General features: G+C 40.8%; 1 protein-coding gene across 2 annotated transcripts in view; it reads left to right on the top strand.

The window, feature by feature from the left end:
- LOC109624397 (transient receptor potential cation channel subfamily M member 1-like) overlaps positions 1-15128 on the top strand; it is a 20344-nt gene continuing 5216 nt past the window's right edge. For both annotated transcript variants that reach the window (XM_069528980.1, XM_069528981.1), the window contains exons 1-18: positions 1-157; positions 1561-1779; positions 8170-8246; positions 8963-9158; positions 9350-9563; positions 9885-10009; positions 10104-10275; positions 10573-10747; positions 10850-10973; positions 12541-12613; positions 12737-12837; positions 13177-13350; positions 13467-13601; positions 13689-13739; positions 13854-13994; positions 14091-14120; positions 14214-14506; positions 14766-14994. In XM_069528980.1, coding sequence (XP_069385081.1) covers positions 1708-1779; positions 8170-8246; positions 8963-9158; positions 9350-9563; positions 9885-10009; positions 10104-10275; positions 10573-10747; positions 10850-10973; positions 12541-12613; positions 12737-12837; positions 13177-13350; positions 13467-13601; positions 13689-13739; positions 13854-13994; positions 14091-14120; positions 14214-14506; positions 14766-14994 — 2382 coding nt within the window. In that variant the 5' untranslated portion in view covers positions 1-157; positions 1561-1707. The remainder of the gene's footprint in view (positions 158-1560; positions 1780-8169; positions 8247-8962; positions 9159-9349; positions 9564-9884; positions 10010-10103; positions 10276-10572; positions 10748-10849; positions 10974-12540; positions 12614-12736; positions 12838-13176; positions 13351-13466; positions 13602-13688; positions 13740-13853; positions 13995-14090; positions 14121-14213; positions 14507-14765; positions 14995-15128) is intronic.

Genomic DNA, 15128 nt, shown 5'->3' on the forward strand with positions numbered 1-15128 from the left:
TACGCATTATCCATCCTTCATCCAGTCAGACAACACTGAGACACATGGCTGCAATAGACAAGAGAAGAAATAGAGAAATCATCCATGCATGGTGGTTGTTGTTGATCGTTTGTGATTTGGACCTCAAGGAAAAATCCTCTGACTTTCTTCACAACAGGTACAGTTGCTTCCTGAGGCTTATGTGAGCTTCATTACAGTTCAGGATTATTATCTGATCTGAGGGGCTGACACAGACATAGACCGCCCGCTTCAAGCAGAAGGGTTTTTTTCTCTAAATGTTTTCTAGACAGTTTTGACTGTTGCCATGGAAATGTATTATTTGCCTCCTGCAACAGCTCAATTTAGTAACCAGCAGAGGGAGTCACTGGATATCTAATTTATCTGATCTGACTCTTTTTCCATCTGTGGCTCAGAAGGTCGGAGGTATCAGAAGAAGTTTCAGATCATCTATAAAAAATATATAAACAATTAAACATTACACTATATATATATTACAGATCATAGTTTCTTTTTTGATAGATAAACATTCATTAGAAGTAAATAATAATAATAATACAGATAATGAAATGTAATTAAATCTGAAGATCACACAGCAACAACCCTAACCTTAACCAATAAATACACAAATAGAAAATATGTTACAAACAAGATAAAATCAAACTTTGCAAAATTATTTAAAAATTATATTGCATTGATATAATATCTTACTGCTAATGGTTTCAGTTTTATTCAATCTTTGTTATAAAAACGCAAAAAAAATGCTCTAATTTGTAAATGTTTGCTAAATGCAATTTCTTATTAGGCTGTATTAGTTTTATTGTCCATTCATTCCCTTGGTATATTGTAACAGGTTAAACTGTACTTAATAATGTACAATACTTAATATAAAGCTGCTTTAAATCTGTGCTGTGATATGACTTCATCCAATGCTGCTGTCGCATGGAAGTGAGAGAACTCCACTGTGCATTATATTCTGAGTTTATCACTATAATAATCATACAGGACATTGAGCCCTGATATTAAATAAGAGCTGAGTGAAAGAGTCTGACGCTTTTCCTCTAGATTCAAGTGTTGTTCAGCATGTGTGTTTATTCTGGTGTTTTTTGTCTCTGTATTGCATTTTGTATGTGTGTGTTTGTGTGTGCACCTTTCTGTTGGGACCCTCCTGTCGCCCTCCTGTCAGACACACTGAGCCTTATCTGGTGGGACAACCTCTGGCTCTGCGCCGGCTAACTTTAGCCTTGCAGCTCTCATGGTCTATCTCTCTAAGCCTTTTTTGGGGTTGTGGTGTGCCAAAGTAGATTTACCTTCAATAACCATTTATTAAATCTCTATCCATTAGACTCTGAGGCTTCGTAAGAGCTGGCTGCATTAAGCCTGATTATGGGATGCCCGGCAGAGGAAAAGGGTCTATGTGTCAAGTGTGTCATCGAGTGATTTATATCCCTGGCTGGGATCTCTGTCTTGTCAGTCGGGCGTAAGCTGCAGAGAGGAGAGAGAAGCACTGAAACCTTCAATGATGCTGATGAAACTTTGATTCTTTATCTTGTGTGAGCACAGAAGTGGTTGCCATGCCTTGGTTCTGTAGTGGACTTCCAGCGGTTTCTGTCTGATTCTCATGCTGACACTGCTGCCGAACCTTGACCTGTTGCCGCTCTCCAAGGATCCCAGTCGAAGTCAGTTTAACTCAAACTGTCAGCCGTCAACATGGACGCCAAGGGGCCGAGTGCCACTTTTAAAAGGTCCTCGCTCAAACGAACCACATCTGGCTCGCAGAAGGTAAGATGAGGTCACGCTCAACAGGTGATTCAGTGTCTCCTGTCTGAGTTAGCTCCAAACGGGAGTGTAATGAATTTCTCTTCAAGAGTCTTTATGTTACCCTTTAAGTTTTGCTTTAATTGTATAATGAGAGTATATGTTTAATATACAAACAACTGGATTTGATTTTGGCTGCTTTTTGTGAACTCTTGGCAGCTTTTGTGAAACCACATGATTTTTCTGAGAATGACTTGTGCTGCGCAGCTTGTGTCACATGCCATTACTATAGCCAGAGTACATATTAGGGCCTAACCAATCATTTCAGAGCTTCTGCGTGCATCCTTTAGGACTGGGGGCTGTATATTGGTGAGCACATGGTCTGCACTCCCAGCCCCTGCAAACTTAGTGCTAAGTGGTGTTGGAAGCAGAGAGAGCCGCTCACTCCAGTACGCCACTTTAATCCTTCATAATGGCACAGTATGGGAGACCATGGCCATGGCAGATTAAGGACTTTTATATCTTTCTAAAGTCTGCTTTCATGTGATTAACACACTCCTATTAACATGTCCTTGAAAGCAAGAAAGATGCAATTTTTATATTCATGCACGCTTCTAACTCAAATCTAGTGTATGCTGGGATTATACACCCACACACACCACAAATGTGCTCACTTGGTGTCTGTTTTGTGTAACTACAGAACCGCATATATGAATAAAGATTTCTTAGTTTAAAAGTTTAAAAAAAATGTAAAAAGATGAAATAAAAAGCAGATAATGCGTTTCAAATTAAACTTCTGTTGATTACATGTAGCCCTTATCTAAAACCGTCATCAAAATGTTCCTGTACTTAAACATTTTGTTTATTACTGAGGCAGATTCTTAAATCTAAATTAGTTCTTTACATTTCAGTCGCGACACTGGCGTCTAGTATTCAGTGTTATGGGTTTCTATATGTTAATGGAGGCATTATTTGGTGAGATTAATGTGCTGTGTAAAACACACAGCCTCTATTTATACGAGCTTTTACTCCATCAAGCAATCAGCAATGTCATGGCTCTCCGCTGAATTTTTGATGAGATCGGATATGTTGCTAAATATAAACTCATTGGCAGCACAAACCAGATTTATCTGCTTTATTTAAACGATAGGCGTATACTTCATTATTTACAGTGGATCGTGGTATGAAGGAGGATTTACTCTTCATCCATGGTATAGTGCATCAGAAATTGAAGGCAGTATCCCTTCGAAGTGTTTGGATGGATTAAAATGGAGGGTAAAAGTCTCTAACAGAGAGCACATTCAGTTAAATACGTTCACATGATATTACTTTGTCTGTTGCCATAAAGATGCTGCTTGTGGAGTCTACCCAGCTGACTACTGACCTTTAACCTATTTTACTGAGATATTATATCTTATTTGTCAATAGTGAGGAAAGAAATGGACTGAAAGCAGTTTTAGTTTTAGTTTGACTGATCAGAGAGAAGTTTTGTTTTCAAACTCTTAGAAACCAAATTAATCAAATTAATAAAAGCTGTTCAAGCATCACAATCAATACAAATTGGACTGAGAAATTCTGCATTTTTCACAGTGCTTTTTTTGTGTGAGATCATATGACTGTGTGATGTAAGCACCAGGCTCAGGTCAGGTGAGGGCCAAGAATCTTTAAAAAGCTTTAAGATTCAGGTCAGGGTTGAGCATGAATTATACTGGGGCTGCAGGACCAGGACCAGAGCTGGGGTGAAGCCCTGCGTTTGGTGAAAACTAAGACTTAAAGGAGTAGGAGCCTCAAATGTTGCAGCAAAGACAAGTTAAACGGGTCTATGTCACTGAAGGACAAACTTAGAGAAGTTGGACTAAATTATGAACCAATCCAAGTGGAAATTATAAAAAGCTGTGGTCTAAGCAAAGGGAAACTGTAGTGATTCTGCTCTGTAACTTTACATCCTGGACACTTACATGGTGACATGTTAGCAATAGGTTGACTCTCTTTATATGTATAATGCAGAATCAAAGGGTGTGGCAGTTTTTTAAAAATATAGCCCAGAATACAAGTCAAACATTTGAAAACAACCACTGTCATAAAACACTTTTCATCTTATAGGTGACCTGCCGTCAAACCTCAGCAGACATAAATAATCATCAGTGCCCAGGTGTTATCTCTATGCCGAATCCCTTATTTTATTTTAGAGAAAAACTCCATTTATTTCCTTTTTCTATCAGACTTTCCTTTAACACAGGAAAACAGTGTCTTTAAAAAATGTCTTATGACTCCCTCAACTCTCGGGGATAATCAGTGACATGTTGGACTCGTGATGGCTAACTGGATTTTCAAACTCAGACACACAATGAGAGCATTTACAAACAGGGCAGAGTGAAAACAGTTAGCTTCACAGTTAATGCAAATTTGCCTATCCAGAGCCTGTAACTCGAGTTGTGTCGCCTTCTTCCAAATATCCTTCCCCTCAAGTGAAAATACGTAAAACGGCAGCGTTTTATTCGGTTCACGTGAGATGGACCATGGGTCTGGAATTTTTTTTTACATGGGTTTCCTTCCTGTCACATAGCATCAAACTCGAAGCACATTGCCTTTCAATACTAAAGCTGAGCAATTAGTTGCTTTTATCTTCGACCCTGGAGACATCACATTCCTCAAAGGACCCCCAAATCCTTTCTGATCTATTTCACTTGTGCTGATGAGGCTCTTGTTGTTCGAATTCCATCGTTATTGAAATCAATATACAGAACAAAGGATTCTTCGTTATTTGCTACTTTCTAAAGCCACCAACTCTGAACCATCGTGTGCATCCAGGTCACATATAAGCATAGAGAACTACAGGCATCATTTTACCTTTTCCTTACGACTAATGGGGCTGAATGGTCCATGTAATTGTAGCTGAACTGGAACAAATTTGCTGTGATTTAGCTGCTCGCTAAGCTGTGGGTCAGGAGACTGGGACCATGTGATTCCAGCGGAGAGACACATTAATGTATGGCACACAGTGAATGTGGACTGTAGGTGTCTTCACTGAATGCAAACATGGTATTGGTGGAATGACTAGCTCCAACACAGCGAATAATATGCATATTTTTAGTGTTGCAATGCAGTGGCCTAATATTTAAGAGAAGGATCTTTTTTTTTTCAATACAGCTAATGAAATAATCATAAATATGTTTCCTGTGTCCTTCTCAGCAACGCACCACTTCTAATGTTTATCTCACACAGTTGCCTTTTGTTTTCTTCAGAAAACGCAGCACGCAGGAATGAATGTTGTTTATTGTTCCGAGGCTTGTCTTAAGTCGTGTTAATTTGCCTGGTGTGACACAATCTGATCCCACGGTATCTAATTCTTTAAGGTTTTTGTTGCTAAGTGCTCAGAGGCAGCTGATAACAAGGCGGCTGGCTGCTGACTGGATTTTGGTTTTAATTGCTGTGGTTAATGAGTTTAAGTAAGCTGAAATAACTGCGTCATACTGGCCAAACCCTTCTGCAAATGAGCTTTGTTTTCTCCAGCTATAATTAACAGTGGCTCATGTGCAATTTTTTTTCCTAATTTTTTCACCAGAGCCAGGACCAAACAGGGAAAGTTGGTGTGTGTGTGTGTGTGTGGGTGTGTGGGTGTGTGGGTGTGGGTGTGTGTGTGTCAGGCTTCTCTCTCTTTGTCTTCCTGAGACATCAGCCACCGACCTCCCTCGTCTTTTTTTCACCAACAAGACTTATTACAGTCGGGCTCAAACTGCTCACTTCAACCATAAAAGGAGCGATTATCAAACTCCTTCACAAGAGGAAGGTTTTAAATGAGTATCTGCAGCTCTGAGCTTTTTAACTCCAACTCAGCTTCCAGCCCACCTAATGCCTTCCTCTGGTTATTTTAGCACATACCTGCAAGCCCTTAATAGTTTTAAACTGATAGGCCACCAGGTATAATAAGTATAATTCATTTAAAACTGATTTACTACATGACGATCATTATGTGTAATAAACATCATTAAAACTGAATAACATCAGTAAGTCCACCATGTACAATAAACATAATTCAGTTTGAACTCATTAAAAGATCTGTGTTGACATTCCCTTATAAAAAAGAGGCCTGATCTCCCCAGTTTTTTGTCTACATTTTAAAAAGTTGAAAGTCAAACTACAGCCTGTAGGTTAGATTGAATGTTTTTACATCTTTTTTTCACCTTGCTATTTATTATACACGTCGAATGCAAACCTCCTTGACACTATCATTCTTTAAAAGTAAGATTAAGAGACTATTGAATTGCTGCTCTACTGAGTTTTTTCTTTACACCACAAAAACAAGGAGGGTGGAAATGGAGATTAACTGCAATTAGCAGCGACTGACCTTGCCCCCAACTGGAGAAACAGTCATGTCTTAACAAGGCGCCTTCCAAAAGAATGCCTGCATCCAATTCTCTCAATTATGCAAATTGGGTTGAAATCAAAGTAGTTGGAGGGGGTAATAACTTTCAAATTAATAGTTGGAGAGCCTCTGAACGACACTGCAGTCCCTGCGAGGTCGGCCGCTCTGCTCCATCTTCTCACACAAACTAAAGATCTTCCACACTATGAAGTGAACACAAAGAAAGGAGTTTCAACAAATTGGGAGATTAGGGGCCGGGTATCAAAGTAGATTTATTGTGCCTTGTTCAAGCGAAGGATGAAAATACCCTGTGGGCATGGAGAGGTTGGTCATGGGACTCCCAAAAGGATTACCTTGAACTGGAGTCATGAGACTTGGGTGAACAAAGACCCTGCTCACATGCTCATCATATTAACTGGCCCTCATAAAGTGAAGAAGTTTCATCTCCTGTGGGATTCAATGAGAGCTCTTGACTGGGAGAGCAGCAGCAGGAGAAAGCTCTGGTAGAGAGGCAGCAGACGCTAGACCTCTCCAGCAGCCTTAGAGATAGGACTCCGCAGCTCGGACCGAAGATTATCCGTAAGTGCATCCACAATTTACAGCAGCAACTTCTTATTTTTTTACACTTTTGTGACAGAATTATTTAGATGCTGGCGAGTGGCAGGAGATGTGATTCGATTTATAGTACCTTGAATCTGAATTTAGATGTGGTGAATGTCAGCAGGGCAGCACAGTTTGAGTTGTGAGTGCTCAATGATGCACGATAACACTGAGATGGAAAATTGCTGAGAAAGGACGGACACAAAATAGACGGAAGCAACAACAACCTTTTGGACTTTTTAAAAAATACATCAGGATGGTAATATTTTTACAAAAACCTATGAAAGGCAGTATTTGTAATTTACATACACACAGTAGAATTGTGTTCTTAAAGGAATTGTTTAAATGGTGATATGAGACTAAATGGCTAAGAATACTTTGGATTGTTTAGACAAATATTCTTATGTTACATTTGTTGTATTTTCTGATTTAGCCATTCAATACTTACTAAATCTACTGAACCGAGTCATTTTTAGATGACTGTTTTCGGTAAAGACACATTTAATTGAATGAATCTGGTGAGAATATTATCATTCAATACAAACAATATAAAGGTTATTTATTTATTTATTTACACATGATGATGAGAGTGTTTCTTTGCAGTTCTGCCACAGATCAGCAAAATAAATTAAAGTATGAGTGTGATATAAAGATTTAAAGTATAGTTATATCTCGTGAAAAAATTATTCCAATGCAATTCATAATAAAGTTAAATATTAACAGGATCCCATGGTGATAGCTGGTACCATGAGGGTACACACATACACACACAGAAACATCTGTTTTGAACACTATTTCTATGCACAACATAGAAGGCAATGCAGGATAAGTTGATCTTTTTGCAGCAACCCTCCTGCAGTACCCCCAGAGAGAGAGCGAGACAGAGAGAGAGAGAAAACAGTAACTCCACTGTGTTGTGGGCACTTGTGGTCACTGGTCACAAGACTTCATCGGCATTTATTTATGGCTGTTCATTTATGCTCATATGACTTCAGTTTTACAGATACAGTTTAATGTTGTTAAATACTAGTTTACTTCGCCGTTTAACTTTTGAGCATTTTGCCTCCGATGCTTCAGTTTTAATTGGTCAACACTGTCACTGGTTCTCAGAGCAACACTTGCTTTGAACTTAGATGTGCTGTTCATCAAACTTGAGCAGATGATGATAAAGTGTCTAATACCACAGTATCATCAATCTATAATAATCTCAGGAACAATAGAAGATGTCTTTGCCAATCGATATTACAAGTCTTAATTGTTTTCTCTGTCATTTTATTAATTATTTTTTTGGAAAGATACAAAAAGTCCTCATCTTTTAGCCAGGATTACAATTTACAGGAGGATTTCGATAGTGTAACTAAAAGAAAACAACGGATGATCTCTCTGTGGTATGACAGCATGTCACGTCGACTAACACCGTCTTTCTTTATAATTTTTTCTTATAACAGGCACAGAAGGCTTGGATCGAGAGGACCTTTCTCAAAAGAGAATGTGTTCACATATTTCCCACCAAGGATCCAACCAGGTAATTAAACTTAATGACTGTTCGTCACTTGTGCTAAACTCTGGTCAGGTTGCAACATTTTTTTCGTTATTCTTTTACGATGAGAGTTCACTTTAAGCACATGATCCCAAAACAACTTGTATATATCTACTTGAAACAGTTTGGGTCAATTATTTTAATTTCAGTCAAATTAATTGAGTAGAATATGAAAAGAATGTGGATGTCATTCAAGTCTATAGGAGGATCTGTCTTTAATAGAATCATGACAGTGTTAACAATGTACGATAAAATATAAATAATGTTTTATACTCATTATAAGTGTAATGTTTCCTTTCTTAATATTTATAATTAATTAATTCACTAAATAATGAGACCTATGACAACAGGTTACCAGACATTTACTGAGATTAAACCTGGTTTTTCAGAGTGTATTTTAGGACATGGTTACTATGCTGGGCTCCGAGAACAGGCTGAGAGCAGCCAGGCAGCGCAGCCCTTTGTTCGATGAGGCACATTATTTCCCAGAAATGGGCACAGTCATGAAAGAGCCTGCACAATGTGTGTTTCGAGGAAAAGACACTGGCAAATGAAACAACATTCTTTGACTCAGATCATTCTCAACACTGGACAGTGTACCTCTCAGGGATTTCTCCATGTAACAAACATAGTTTTTTTAAGTTTAGAAATCAGGGATCAGCCCTGATATTTTATAGTGATTGTGGTTCTGTGCTGTCTAGATGTGCCTGTGGTCAGCTGACAACACAGCACGCGGCTATTCCTCCCGGTGCCAACTCGGTAGAGGAAACGAACCAGCTGGTGCAGCTCGACACCCCAAAGGATAAATGGACGTTGTTAAAATACACCAGAACGTACCCAACAGACGCCTTTGGCCTAATAGAGTTCCAGGGTGGAGGATTCATCAACAAGGCCATGGTGAGTCTCAGCTACTCGAAAATAATGTCTTTGTTTAATGTAGATGGAGCTGTAAGAGGTTATAAGAGATGTGAGTGGATGTGATGTGGCCTCAAAGGCTCTTTTCACAAGTGACAATGTGGTTTCATTACAAATAAGTCTCAATGCAGTATTTTTTTAAAACAACTCAAATACTTTTTTTTCTAAATTAGTACATCCGGGTTTCCTACGACACCAAGCCTGACAACTTATTGCATCTGATGGTGAAGGATTGGCAGCTGGAGCTGCCCACGTTGCTCATCTCGGTTCATGGCGGCCTCCAGAACTTCGACCTCCAGCCCAAACTCAAGCAGGTGTTCGGCAAAGGCCTGATCAAAGCTGCCGTCACCACTGGAGCGTGGATCTTCACGGGCGGAGTCAACACGGGTAGGATGCTGACGGCTCAGGACAATGCTTTTAATGTTCCCTTAACAAATCATTTGTGACATTAGAAGATTACCTTTGTTCTAAATTGTCATTACATAATACAAATTCTGCAATTTCCTAGGGGAGGTTTGACCAACCCATTGTCAGAGGTTTAAGCTCTATAATTAAAGCTTCTGTGGAAAAATTAATCGCAAAAGACAATCTGCAGGTTATCCTGTGCAGTAAACACAATGTGTCCCATGATGCAGCCCCATTAGGCAGTTGAAAGCATCATTATCCATTAGGCTGTGTTTAACAATATATTGTATTATTGCAACTCAGGGGTGATCCGTCATGTGGGAGATGCCTTGAAGGACCACTCCTCCAAGTCACGAGGGAAGGTGTGTGCAATAGGAATTGCTCCATGGGGGATCCTGGAGAACAAAGAGGACCTCATTGGGAAAGATGTAAGAACATCTGCAGCTGCATTTCATTTCTTAAACAAAGACACTTTCATGCAGAGTTTTCTTCTTTTAAACAGATTTCTTCTTTCGTTTGCAGGTAACCAGACCCTATCAGACGATGGCTAATCCCCTGAGCAAACTGGCTGTTCTCAACAACAGCCACTCCCACTTCATCCTGACTGACAATGGCACCTGCGGGAAGTATGGCTCTGAAGTCAAACTACGTCGACTGCTGGAGAAGCACATCTCCCTGCAGAAGATTAACACCCGTAAGTCACACGGTGCTGCACGCACGTGATGAAACATCCTCCTACATCCCCCGTGTTATGTGACTGAGACACTTAGTCTCGTTGGACATGTCAGCGGAGAGCTCCTCTGTGACCTGTGGGCTTCCCTTTGTCATCCTATGCCTGGAGCTTGGATAAGGCAGGGACAGCAAAGGGATGCTCAGCCGTCACCACTGACTTCACTACCTCCCTCCTAAGGTTTTGTCTGTTGACACATCACATCAATGTCTTCTGTTTGTTCAACGGGTTTCAGCGACTGTTTTTTTTGTTGTTTTCCAGGTCTGGGTCAGGGTGTCCCCCTGGTGTGTCTGATTGTGGAGGGAGGCCCCAATGTGATCTCCATCGCCCTGGAGAGCCTGAGAGACGAGCCTCCCATCCCTGTGGTGGTGTGCGACGGCAGCGGCCGAGCTTCTGACATCATTTCCTTCGCTCACAAGTTCTCCGAGGATGGAGGGTGAGATTTTAGCCGATGAGTTCTTAAAGTTCACATTACTCCTCTGGTTAAAAAGCTGAAATGTCACCCTCTCAAACTCCCACCCCCACCCCCACCCTCCAGCTTGGTTAATGATGATGTCCGAGACCAACTGTTGGTGACTATTCAGAAGACATTCAATTACAGCAAAAGCCAATCGCAGCAAATCCTGCTCATGGTAATGGAGTGCATGAAGAAGAGGGAGCTGGTGAGTAGGAGAATACAAGCGGTTGTATATGTGTTAATATCACCAGGCTCCTTGTATTTCACAGTTATCTTGTATTTGAAAAATAACGTGTCTGTGTCAATCAATAAATCCTTTTTGAGTTGTGAAACATCTGGTCTCCATCGTCATTCATCCATTCCACTCATCTATGTGTTTCCATTAACATATTGAATAAACATAATCCCCACAACCTGCCTGTCATCTCTTTATGCTTGTCGTGGTCATGTCATGTAATCCGGGTCATTCGCAGCTTCACCGCGGACAAGTCTTAAATGCTCATGCATAAGTGCAAAGCTGCGAGGTGGCAGCTGATGTGCGATTTCTGCCGAGTTTAAAGTATTTATTTTGATGTAAACAATGCAGCTTGGTGCTCATATGATGAAGCATGTGATGAGTCTCCACAGATTAATCCCACAGCCATGCGTGTTTCTCAGAAGTGTTTGATGGGAGACCTTGGTGCATAAATAGCGGCTGCATTTGAGCATCCATGTGATGTGATGAGTAGTTGGTAATACCCAGCAAATATAATCTCCAGACTCTATACATTCCGGTTGGAAAGATCAGAACACACTGCCACCTGCTTAGCAGAGGCTCTTACTTCATCCATTCACAGTAAACATGCAGCACACAGATGGAGGAGAGGATCCATCTCGGTAATCCTCAGCCAGGTTACTCTTTCTCTCCCCAGGCTTTTTTTTTTCAGAGCCCAGAGTGCTATCTCTTCACCAGTGACTTTGCGTCCTCTATCCCTGGTGTATTAGTCTGCCTAATGCTCCAACACACTCAGATAAGCAATTTAAACGGCTTTTTTTCAAAGATCATGCTGCTGCGGCCTTTTTTCCCCCCCGTGTGCCATTTAGTCCTCACTGATACCCGACCCAGACAATGTGGCAGAACTTTGCCTGCTATTAATCTAAAGTGCCACGACTAACCTACAGGTGAATCAATGTCACTGTCTAGGCCCTGCATAATCCTCTCCTCCTAAATGCATGTGAACAGCTGGGTTAGACAAATTAAAAACACTGACTTAAAAAGTTGAAAATGATGTAACACCAGGACACATTATTTAACTGACTATGGAGTTCATTGTCTCCCTGTTAGCATCCTGCATCTGTCTGGAAGAGCAACACAAGTCTTCAGTCCTGATACTGATGTTAACGGCTGGTTATAGACGCATCTCGAGATCAGCTCAGAGATCTCTGACACACTGCCGCATGTTCATGCCAAGCTAATTCCATTTACCACGGCTGCACATGTGACAGGGTCCTCAGCGTAACTTCATTTGATATAGTCAAGCCCGTAACAAGGAGAGCACTATCACTGTGTCTGACAAGTAAATTAGCTGTAAGCGCGTGAGGGGTCAGCCACAGAGTGCTGCAGCAGGGTCCTGCTGAAACAATGTCCCACCAGTTCACTCCACATTTGAGTCATACACATTCATCTGTTCATTGATTCATCAATTCATCTTTTCAGTTTGTGATCAACATATCCCACCATCACACGACGGCTGCAACAGTTCCTCTCTTCTCATGTTTTCTCCAACATGTAGATCACAGTTTTTCGAATGGGTTCCGAGGGGCAACAAGATATTGAAATGGCCATTCTCACTGCCTTGTTAAAAGGTATTTTCTGGCTGCATCACAGATAGATATCACAACAATATTGGTGCTATTGCAGCACAGTACATATGACATACCACCTCTTCTCTCTGTCTTCCCTCTGTTCCTCCATTCCTTTTGTTTTAGGCACCAATGCTTCAGCAGCAGATCAGCTCAGTTTGGCTCTGGCCTGGAACAGAGTGGATATCGCACGCAATCACATCTTTGTTTACGGACACAATTTACCAGTGAGTGGTGTTCACATCTGAATAATGTGAATAAATTATTCCAAATGAGTGCACTACAGTTGCAAAGTTATCAATGATGTATAGTATTTGGGATTGAAGAAAAATTTGTTTTTTTTTAAACTATTTTAAATAAAATACTTAAGCTACAAACATGTTCTCAAACTTTGGCAAAAAAGACAGAGGGACTTTGATTAAACTGAATTGTTTTGGTCGGATACACAAAAATGTAATGATTTAATGTAAACAAGTGATATTTATAACAAAAGGCGAATATTTATTGTTTTGTGAATGTTCAAAGAAGAGATATAGCATTCCTCCCCTCTTATATGTTTTGGTCAGCCTGCCGGTGCAATGGCCAATGCTACATCTGTAGCTCCGACGCAGGAGAAGCAGAGGAGTCCCGCCAGCGCTCCTCGCAGTAAGACCCGGGGAAAGAAGGGCAAAGGGAAAGGAAAGGCAAAGCCTGAGCCTCCAGAGGAAACAGACCCCAGAAAGTTGGAGATGATTCGTTGGGTAAGAGCAGGGTTCATAAGAAAAAACATTACTTTTGATTCAAATGTGAATAAATAGATTGAAGGCCACGTGGTGTAAATAATAATCGGATTGTTTCTCGTGTTGACGTCTCCTAGGTGAACTCTCTGGAGCAGGCGATGATGGATGCTCTGGTGCTGGACAGAGTGGACTTCGTCAAACTGCTCCTTGAGAACGGGGTCAATATTCACCACTTCCTCACCATTCCCAGACTGGAGGAGTTATACAACACGGTGGAGATTACACACAAAAAATAAAAATAAAACAAAATGCAGATCTGACAAATATGAAACATTATGTCTCCTCTCCTCTTCTCTCAGAAACTAGGCCCACCTAACACACTGCATGCTGTGGTTAGGGACGTCAAAAAGGTACAAATGAACCCTCCTGGAGCATTAATCATAACACACAATGACTATTTAGATCATATCAGGTTTCATCTTCAGACAGCAGCTTTGTTAAATATGGCTCTTGTGAATTTGTAGGGAAACCTTCCTCCAGATTATCAGATCACTCTGATTGACATTGGTCTGGTGCTGGAGTACCTCATGGGTGGAGCATACAGGAGCAATTACACCAGGAAGGCTTTCCGTAACCTCTACAATAATTTGTACGGACTGAAAAGGGTACGCGTGGTTGGAGGAAAATAAATGACAATGACTTGCTCATTATATTAAGTGACATCTAATATTGATTATATGTTTTTTTTCCTCCTCTTGCAGCCAAAAGCTCTAAAGCTCCTTGGAATGGAGGTGAGGTTTCCTTTACAATAAAACCCTGTCAGTTAGCTGAAACAACAACTCTCACATGCAGCAGAATAATTCATCATCTTCAAATTTTATCAGGATGATGAACCCAGGACCAAAGGCAAGAAAAAGCAAAAAAAGAAAAAAGAGGAAGAAGTGGAAATCGACGCGGATGACCCTGAGGTCTGTCGATTTAAGTTCCCCTTCCATGAGCTGATGCTGTGGGGGGTGCTGATGAAGCGCCAGAAGATGGCGCTCTTCCTCTGGCAGCGAGGAGAGGAGGCCATGGCGAAGGCCCTGGTGGCTTGTAAACTATACAAAGCCATGGCTCATGAGTGCTCTGAGAGTGAGCTGGTGGATGACATCTCCCAGGACCTGGAGAACAACTCCAAGTCAGTACAGATAACGTCTCTCACATATGGTTCACTTGTTTCAAGTTATTTTTTGGGGGGGTTAAAAACAAACAGGTGCCTATCACTCTTATTTTAAAACCTTTATGTTGGTTTTCAGTCCACTACTCTAACTTCTCTCTCACCTCTCACAAGTCTGCATTAACATATCTATATTTCTATATATCATATAACATATTTATCAAACTGTTTGGAGTAGTGCTGTATTGAAATAATTGTCGTTGTTCCATCTCCTTTACAGAGAATTTGGCCAGTTGGCCTATGAGATGTTAGATCAATCCTACAAGCATGATGAGCAGGTGGCAATGAAACTCTTAACATACGAGCTGGTTAACTGGAGTAACTCCACCTGTCTGAAGCTGGCTGTCGCTGCAAAACAACGTGACTTCATCGCCCACACCTGCAGCCAGATGTTGCTCACTGACATGTGGATGGGTTGCTTAAGGATCGGCAAGAATCCAGGCCTCAAGGTTGATACCACAAAATGTTTTCCTTTCAAGCAATCAGCAAATAATTTAAAAATGAGACTCAATAAGCCGCATTTCTATGCCAAGGGCCAACAATCCCTTTTAATACAAGTTTTAAGAAAAATACTACAGTAGTT

Source organism: Paralichthys olivaceus, chromosome 7 (genome assembly GCF_024713975.1).
Source record: "Paralichthys olivaceus isolate ysfri-2021 chromosome 7, ASM2471397v2, whole genome shotgun sequence".
Classification (NCBI taxonomy): domain Eukaryota; kingdom Metazoa; phylum Chordata; class Actinopteri; order Pleuronectiformes; family Paralichthyidae; genus Paralichthys; species Paralichthys olivaceus.